This window comes from Littorina saxatilis, unplaced genomic scaffold, assembly GCF_037325665.1.
Source record: "Littorina saxatilis isolate snail1 unplaced genomic scaffold, US_GU_Lsax_2.0 scaffold_465, whole genome shotgun sequence".
Classification (NCBI taxonomy): Eukaryota; Metazoa; Mollusca; class Gastropoda; order Littorinimorpha; family Littorinidae; genus Littorina; species Littorina saxatilis.
Window position 1 is genome coordinate 28,389 of NW_027126179.1, and position 9,753 is coordinate 38,141.

Sequence of the window (9,753 nt, forward strand, 5' to 3'; positions counted from 1 at the left end):
ATCATGTGTAAACAAAAGATCGCGATCGTTCGATTACCCACCGTCCCCCAAACCCCAAGTGAAAGGGGCTGTTTTGCCCATATTCATTAAACATGTCAGTCTCAGTCTCTCTCTCTCTCTCTCTCTCTCTCTCTCTCTCTCTCTCTCTTTAAAAACAATTGTGGCTGTGGCTGTGCCTTTAACTTAACTCAGTATGTGCCGTTTCTTACAAAATATTTCAATAAATTGTTTACCTCAGGACTTTACCCTGATGTATGGACGGAAGCCATAATTCATCCCCTTCACAAGAAAGGTGATAAGAATAATCCTGATAATTACAGAGGTATTTCATTATTATGTATATGCAGCAAATTGTATAGAGCTCTACATTTTGAACAACAGATTGACGAATTGGATCGAAAAACATGAAATATTAAATGAGAGTCAAGCTGGTTTTCGCAGAGGCTATAGTACCGTTGATCATATTTTTACACTACAAGCTTTGGTACAGAAGCAGTTATTGACACACAAGAAGTTGTATGTTGCTTTTATTGACTTTCGTAAAGCTTTTGATTCAGTTGTAAGAACTACGTTGTGGAAAACTTTGAAGAAAAATGGAGTTAAAGGAAAGATGTACCAGGCGCTCAGCTGTATGTATGACGTGGTAAAAGCAAAAGTGCGATCAGGAAGTGATTTTTCGGACTCCTTTATGTGCCCAAGGGGTCCAAAACAGGGAGAAATTTGTAGTCCAGTTTTGTTTTCTCTACTAATTAATGAGCTAGCTAATGATATTGTCCAGAAGGGAACACATGGTATTCAACTTATTCCAGACTTTTTGGAAATTATACTCATTCTGATGTTTGCAGATGATATTATTCTTATTTCAGATTCTGTATGTGGGCTCAAGAATCAGTTAAACATTCTGTGGGATTCGTCTAGACGTCTTGGACTTGAAGTTAATTTAGACAAATCTAATATTGTTGTTTTTCGGAATGGTGGTCACTTGGCCTTGCGAGAAAGATGGGTGTATGCTGGACATCCTATGTGCGTTTTGAACATGTATAAGTATTTAGGAGTATGGTTACTGGAAACTTGCATTCTCCCAGTAAGGTAATATATTGTACTACGTTGCAAGCCCCTTGAGCAAATTTTTGATAAGTGCTTTTGTGAACAAGAAACCATTGACAAGTGGCTCTATCCCCTCTCCCCCCTTTCCCCGTCGCGATATAACCTTCGTGGTTGAAAACGACATTAAACACCAAAGAAAGAAAGAAAGGAGTATGGTTGTCTACACGCCTGTTACAGTACTGTCTGGTTGGCCAGTACTATCTGGTCAAATGGGTCAAAATAGCCATTTCTGCACTTTCGCTGCTTGTGGAAGACACTTCAAATACTCCTATGATACGAGTGATAAATATCAAGCCAACTGACAAACTGTCACATTTTCGCGTTTCGTTACATTTTCATTTTTATATAATTTTCTCAAGCAATGGGAACTCCCTTTGTGTCCCCTAGACTGATGAAAAATGCCGTACCGTAGTCATTCTAATGAATACAGTCACGAACACCATGCATCAGTAGGCTTTTGTTTTCAACTCAGTTAAATTTAACAATGTTTGCTTTTTGAAACTTTTTTAGGTTGTTAATGTATCGTTCAGGAACTGAAAGAGTTTGCTAGTACTGCACGGCTTATTACTTAAATGTTAAGAATAGTGAGATACTTATATACCTTATATTTTATGTATTGCCTGATTACTATATCGGATACAGACGAGGTGGTCGTTTTTGAAATAACAATGTGAAGATTTATTTACAGAATGACAAACTCTCTCTCTCTCTCTCTCTCTCTCTCTCTCTCTCTCTCTCTCTCTCTCTCTCTCTCTCTCTCTCTCTCTCTCTCTCTCTCTCTCTCTCTCTCTCTCTCTCTCTCTCTCTCTCTCTCTCATTTGAATTCAAAAACACATTTATATGATCGGGGTTCCTATGTCAGACTTGTACTCTTTCATTTCTTATTTGCATTAAGTGTTTAGCTGCACTAAGAGTGGTTTGTATTCTGAATGGATGTGTGTGTGTGTGTGTGTATGTGTGTGTGTGTATGTGTGTGTGTGTGTGTGTGTGTGTGTGTGTGTGTGTGTGTGTGTGTGTGTGTGTGTGTGTGTGTGTGTGTGTGTGTGTTACAGACTCGAACTGACTAGTTGGTTAACTTTTGCATCGTTCATCACAACAGAAATCTTGATTTCATTCATCCTATTGACTTCGGCAGTGGTCACCAACTCGCCATTTATCAATTTGTAAAAAATAAAAGTGACTGCAAACGTTCCAAAATTCAGAATAAAAAAACAAGAAAGGTAGTTAGTTGGAACGTTTGTTATTGACAAAACAATACGTTACAATCACGAATATACTTACCCAAAGGTCTTTTAAGTGCACAGACAAACAATAAAAGTAAACAAGAACTTAGCTTTAGCTAGTTCGTTGTATCCACATCCTGCTGGTAAACCGCATGCTTTATTTCAAATTTATTTAAAATTCGTGTTTGTAACGTATTGTTTTGTCAATAACTAACGTTCCAACAAACTACCTTTCTTGTTTTTCGCCATTTTTCAACTTAGCACAATAAAGAATCTGTAGTTGAGAAATCGCACTACTTCCTCAGTGTTAACATAAACCCATCAACCTTGTAACCAGGTTGTTAAGTACCAGCCTGCCCGGGAAAACGATTCGGGGGTTCATCATTAGAGCTGTTGTTAACCCGTGATTTGTAAAAATGTAAAAAAAACAATTACAAATCACGGGGCGCCCCGAATAATGTAACAATTGTTACATTATTCGTGGCGGATGTAGCTTTTCCTTGAAATTGCTATCGAGATTTTCTCTATAAATATAATTCACTAGGAAACACTAGACTGATAATTATTGTGATGCACACAAATTCGTGCGTAATGATGCGAATGACCCTTCACCCAGTGAGGTCAAGAACAAAGGGTTTATAAGAGTGTCCAGGATAAATTATTGTTGCTTTCTTACACTCGATGTTTTTCTTATCAGGAGACTACGGATATAAAAAATATTTTTCTCTTATCGGAGGAAAAACAAATGTCATCATATTTTTGGAAATGCATTGCATTATATGCCCGCAGGCAGGTGCATGAATGTGTATGTGATAATGAATACTTATGTTTGTAAATGTGCGTGCGAATTAATATGTGTATTTTAATGTGTTATTCCCGACTTGTAGTAGGGTTTGGGACATAGCACATGGTGGCCGCCATTATTAGCCTCGGCTTTCCCATATGTGTGTGGGGCTTCAAACCTCCTGTTAAAATACACGTGGAAAAAGCACTTTTGGACAGGAATTAAGATAAGTGTCGTCGCGGTTTTGTTTGGTCTGAATCGCTCTACACACACACACACACACACACATACACACACACACACACACACACATACATATACACCATGACCCTCGTCTCGATTCCCCCGGCTCTATGTTAAAACATTTAGTCAAAACTTGACTAAATGTAATCACGTTTTAAAAGCTGTCAAGATATTGCACGCTTTTCGTTTCATTTATTGTACCGCTCCTAACACGTTGAAACGGCCGACAGAGATGCCGTGACACAGTCTTAGACCGTGACACATACACACAGACTGTTGCAGTTCCACTTTTTACCTTGTGTTTTAGATACAATATCTAAGAACACACCAAAGTTATATTCAATACTTTACAACAGTCATGCTTCAAATCAATCTCGTAAAACACTGATGATTTAGATTAATGAATAAATTTATTGGTTGGTAATATTTCCGGATTCTTTAACAAACTATTTCTATTTTAGATCTAACGAATTTGCGTTCATAGCTAATTGTTCTTGCATTGACAGCTAGTTTTATGTCGAACTGGACTTATCTCAAATGGGCTGGTTAGTTACAAAGTCCGAATGTCCTGATGGAAGCCTGGATTCACATGATGACCGTAGCAGTGACGAACTTGATGAAGATCACTTGATGATGATGATAATTAGTAGACGAACTCCTTTTGCTCCTCGCTGGTGGATCACACTGGTGGCGTAGCTTGATTAGTTCACCCTTATCCCAGCGGATCCTAGACGCTCGAACCCCTGGATCAAAGGTAATACTTGTTATTAACAACGGTATCCTAGGATCAAGGTTAATTTTGATTTCTTGCCCTATCTTCATGTCGGGCGGTTCGCAGACAAACCAAGCATGGTTACTGAATAAAATACTAGATCTATATGCCGAACTAACTTGCAGCATGTACGTTTATGATTAACTTCATTAAACATTCTAAAACAAATATCATATGCGAATAGATGTGAGTGTATAATAGCTGTTCCTTGATGGACGCTCGATATTACAACGACACCTTACCTCTTGATGCTCCTTTCCGGACACTACTCTACGAGTCTGTGCGGCTGCGGGTTACATCTCAGGCCTTGGGATGGTAGGTTAGGTGCCGGCGGCTTTTCATCGGTGGTTACACAGGATTCTTGTTCCCCACTTGTAGCCTCTCAGTACCCGGCAAATAGAGTGACCGTAATGGTTAGCGGTTCACGTTTCCTTCCTCCAAATAACTGTTTTCATCCCACGATGCAACTCCATGAGTTACGTAAATTCGCATATTAATGACGCAGTAATGACGTTGATCCAACATGTAGATTCTCATACTAGTGACGTCATTACTTCGTCTCCAAGGTCTCGTAGACTCTTACCCTAATGGCGCAACAAAATATTTCAGTCTCGGCTAAACAAGAGTTGTTTGGAGTTGAGTCGTAACATAACCCCGGGGGGTGGACAAGCGAAATCTTATTTCGTTTCCGTTTATACGACTCAATATACAATACAATACAATACAATACAATATACAATATGCATAAACAATTGTTTCCACTTTTTGGAGTAGATCCGCATGAGCCTGTCGCGGCCAGTTTGGCCTCACTACTCCAACGGGGTGGACAAATTTTCCTTCTGGACTCTGAAACTCAGTTGATGCGACTCAAATAGTCGGCACCTAGGTTGTCCTTTCCTGGGATGTAGTTGATTGTGAAGGAGTATGGTTGCAATTGTAGCGACCATCGTAACAGACGAGGGTTTGTTGGATTCCTCTGTAGGCATTTCAAGGGTTGGTGGTCTGTCTCCAACACAAAGTGTCGTCCGTACAGGTATCTTTCAAACTTCTGTACTCCCCAGACTGTTGCTAGACATTCCTTTTCCACAGTCGCGTATCGGGACTCAGCCCCGAGTAGCTTCTTCGACTGGTACGCTACGGGGTGTAGCTTCTCTCCATGTAGTTGCATCAGTACTGCACCGATTCCTCGGTCTGATGCATCAGTGCGGAGAACAAAGTCCTTGCCGAAATCAGGCATTTTCAGGACTGGTTTCTCACTGACCATTCGTTTGAGTCTTGCGAAGCTCTTCTTTGCCTCGTCACTCCATTTGAGTTTGTCTGGCAAGCTCTTCTTTGTCATGTCGGTGAGCGGCACGACCACAGTCGAGTAGTTTTCCAGGTATTCTCGGTAAAACCCCGTGAGACCCAAAAATGCGCGTAGCTGTTTCTTTGTAGCTGGCTCTTTGGCGTTCACGATCTTCACGATTTTATCGTCTTCTGGCCACCTCTCTCCATGACCGATTTCATGGCCAAGATACGGCAATTGGTCGAATCCGATATAGCATTTCGACGGTTTTGCTGCAAGGTTGGCTTCTTTGAGCCGCTGAAGGACTGGCTTCAACGCTTCCATGTGTTGCTCCCACGTCTCAGTGGCTATCAGGATGTCGTCCATAAAATGGTACACATCGTCCCGATTGAGGGGACCTAGCAACTTCCTCATCATCCGATTGAAGATGCCAGTGGCGGTCTTCAGCCCGAAAGGCATGTTCACCCATCGGAACTGGCCTCGTGACGTCACAAACGCGGTTTTGTCTCGGTCTTCCTCGACAATGGGTATTCCCCAGTAGCCACGCGTGAGATCTAGCTTGAAGAAATATTTGGCTTTTCCTAAGCTTTGGAATAAATGTTGAACGTCGGTGATGGGTTCCCCATCGAACACCGTGACATCACTCAACCCACGGAGGTCCGCGCAAAAGCGGTACTTTCCTTCTTCTTTCTTTTTGACGAGAACAATGGGTGAATTGTAAGCTGAGTTGGCGGGTTCGATGACTCCTAGCTTCAACATCTCTTCGACTTCATTCTCCACCATCTTCACATACGCATGTGGAATGGGGCGTGGTCTTATATAGACCGGTTTCTTGTCTGTGACCTCGATTCGACACGTAGTCAGATTCGTGGTGAGTGGTACGTCGGTCAGATTATCTAGTCTGTCCGCGCAGATCTGTCTCGCTTCAGTTCGCTGTGACTGAGTGAGTTTCTCTGAAAAGTGCACGTGGTCTAAACCTTCTGTGCGCTTTGTCTCAAATGTTGGGATAGTCCTCTGACTGTCCAACCTGAAGATGTCGTCGTTAGTGGTTTCGTCCTCCTCTACCACTACTGAGACGATCACTTCTTCCTCTTCTTCTTCTACTACTGCAACCGGAATTGTTCCATCGGTGACAGGTTGCTCACGTTCGACGTAAGACTTGAGGAGGTTGACATGGAATACTTTTTCCTTCCTCCTTACTTGGACTTTGTAGTCGAAATCATTCAACTTCTCTAACACTTCAAATGGACCTTGCCAAGTGAGTTCCAGTTTGTTTGTTTTCAATGGCTTGAGAATCAGGACTTTCTCTCCTGGTTTTAGCGACCTCGGTTTGGCTTTACGATCGTAATATTGAGCAGATCGCACTGAGGCTTTTTTCAGGTTCTCTCGAGCGAGCAAACAGGTCTCTTCGATCCTCTCACGAAGGTTCACTACATATTCCGCAGTGGTTTTGACCTCATCTGAGACGCTCTCATCTGTCCAAATCTGTCTCAAGAGTTGCATTGGTCCTCTGACAGTACGCCCGAACAACAGTTCGAATGGCGAGAAACCTAAACTCTCTTGAGGAGTCTCGCGGTATGCGAACAGTAATGCAGAGATGAACGTGTCCCATGCTTTGGGCTGTTCTATGCACATCTTTTTGAGCATGTTCTTTAACGTGCCATTCATTCTCTCGCACAAACCATTCCCAGCTGGATGAAATACCGCAGAGGTTTTCCTTTTGATGCGGAGGAGTTCAGTGACTTCCTGCATCAGAGTGCCTGTGAACTGGCTCCCGTTATCAGTCAATATTTCACTTGGGATACCGAGTCTTGTCCAAAAATCCCACAAAGCATCGGCTACTGTCTCGGCGTGGATGTCCTTCAACGCGACAGCTTCAGGGTAGCGGGTGGCAAAGTCAACCATGACGAGGATGTACCGTTTTTTGTTCTCGGACATAGGAAGAATAGGCCCGATGATATCGACGGCTACTCTTCTGAAAGCAGTCTCAAACACTGGCATCTTGCCCAATGGGACCTTCTTCGTAAGGTGTTTTGGCGCGGATCGCTGGCAAGCGTCACATGACAAGCAGTAGCGGCGGATCTCAACACCACAGCATGGCCACCAAAATTCGCGTCTAATCCTTTCGGCGGTACGACGCTGACCTTGGTGTCCTGCCATTGGATGATCATGGCCGAATGCGAGCACCTTACTACGGAACGATTTGGGAAGAATAACCTTCAAAGACTCCTCTCCTTTCCGATTGAACGTCGACTGGTACAAGATACCATTCTTTTCCACGACCCTCATGTGGCCTCTCTCTTCTCCGGTAGCAGCTTGTTTCCTGATGCTGTCTAACGAAGGATCTGTCTTCTGAGCCTCGCGTAAGTCCTTTGGAGTAAACATATCCGATGTTGGCTCCCGGCTACTTGGCTTACTCGCAGATTTGTCTCTATCATTGTCCAATTTGGACTGTGCTCTGGTATCTACGGCGCCAGCGACTGTCTCAGCGCTGTCGTGATACCAGGCAGGTTCTCTGACAGGGAAAATCGGTGTTTTCCTCCTGTCGTTCTGAGTTCCATGAAACTCCCCTATGAGCACCGGCATTATGGGATCCGCCATGACCACGACTTCTGTCTCTCCGCAGAAGAAGGGCGAATCCACATGAATGATCGCGGTCTCGCAGTACCGGACTTTACTTTTGTCCGCTAACGTGGTCCTCTTTCTCTGACCAGTCATTTTGTCGGCCGGCACAAGATGTGCGGCCACCACAATCGAGCTACAGCCCGAGTCTCTCAGGGCGGTCACTCGTTTGCCGTTGACTTTGACGTCAACTAGATCCGAAAACTTTTTTGTGGTGCAGTCTCGACACAATTTATCTAACGGGGATTTTTTTCCCTGTGTTTCGCGTCGGACATCTTCAACCGTCACAGCTCCGGCGGTGTTGCCTTTTTTCCGTAAGGGACAATCGCTCGAACGGTGTAGACCCACGCGACAATAGAAGCATAGTCCTGCTTCTCGGAGTTTTTCGCGTTCCGCCGGTGTCAAAGAAGATCTTTTACCTTGTTGAGGTGATGGTTTATGATCCTTCTCAAAACGTTTCGTTCCGTCCTGAGGAGTTCGCGTTGGTGTCGGTCTCAATTTATTTTGGCTTCTGTTCAGCTCATAATCGGACGCGAGTTTTCCCATCTCCTTGGCATTGATCGGGTTCCGGTCTTTGACATGCACGGCGAGATCAGAAGGCATTGACTGCAAGGACTGCTCTCGCAGGATCAAATCGGTTAATCCTTTGACAGTTTTCTCGCACGGATCAAGCTCGATCCACTTGGTTAGGTACCGATCGAGTCTAGTGATGTGTTCTTTGTAAGTTTCCGCGGGATTACGTCTAGTATTGCGGAATTTCATGCGATATTGCTCAGCGGTGAGCTGGAATCCTTCAAATAACGCGCTCTTCACCTTTTCATAGTCGTCAACATCCTCATCGTCCATTTTGGACACGATGGTACGGGCCTTACCTTTCAAGAAGTATATCAGCCGGGAGGCTTTCTTTGATTCGTCCAAATTCATATCTCTGGCATAGTGTTCAAACTGTTTGAGCCAGGATTCAACGTCATCCTTGTCATCAAGGTAAGGGATTTTGGGAATGAAACGGGGATCATGGTCATGTGAGGATTGGGAAGGATGAGCTGCGTTTTCATTCGTGTTCATCTGAACCTCGCTCTGAATGCGCAGCTCTTCTATCCTAAAGAGTCTGTCTCTCTCATTCTCTTTGAATTGGCGCTCATCTTTACGCTCTTGAGCTGCTCGCTCATGTTCACGCTCTTGAGCTTCTCGCTCATGTTCACGCTCTTGAGCTGCTCGTTCTTTATCCCTCTCCCCTTGGACGAATGACTGCAGTTCCTTTCCCTCCAAACCCAACTCTTTCCCCATGGTGATCAATTCCTTGATCGAACTGACGCTGGGACTTGATGGAACGGTCTGCTCGACCTGTCCGTTCACAGGCTGAGCGGCGTGGCCGTCATCACCTAGATCGGTGATATCAATCAGATTTGCTCCTTCTGTATATTCTGGGTCTATGCCCACGGTTGACGAGAATCTGGTGTAGTGCTGATGATGTCTGGTATCAGCCATTTTAGGTAATCCCTCAAAATACAAAACTTTGGTACATCCACTCTTGGTGGTACTCTAATATATGGAAGACTCTTACCCGCAGGTATTGTTCAACCTTTCAACACTGGTACAAACAATGTTACACGCGCACGTGATTTTTCCTACACCTGTCCTTCGTCTCTATCTTGAACCGAAACGACTAACTAGGACTTAGCGGTGTGTCGCTGAGTAAGTTGCCTTACAAAGCCTT

General features: G+C 43.8%; 1 protein-coding gene across 1 annotated transcript; it reads right to left on the reverse strand.

The window, feature by feature from the left end:
* Window positions 1–4,982: 4,982 nt before the first annotated feature.
* LOC138954638 (uncharacterized) lies at window positions 4,983–9,524 on the reverse strand. Its single transcript, XM_070326433.1, has one exon. The coding sequence runs from the start codon at window positions 9,522–9,524 to the stop codon at window positions 4,983–4,985; it is 4,542 nt and encodes a 1,513-aa protein (XP_070182534.1).
* Between the last annotated feature and the right edge of the window lie 229 nt (window positions 9,525–9,753).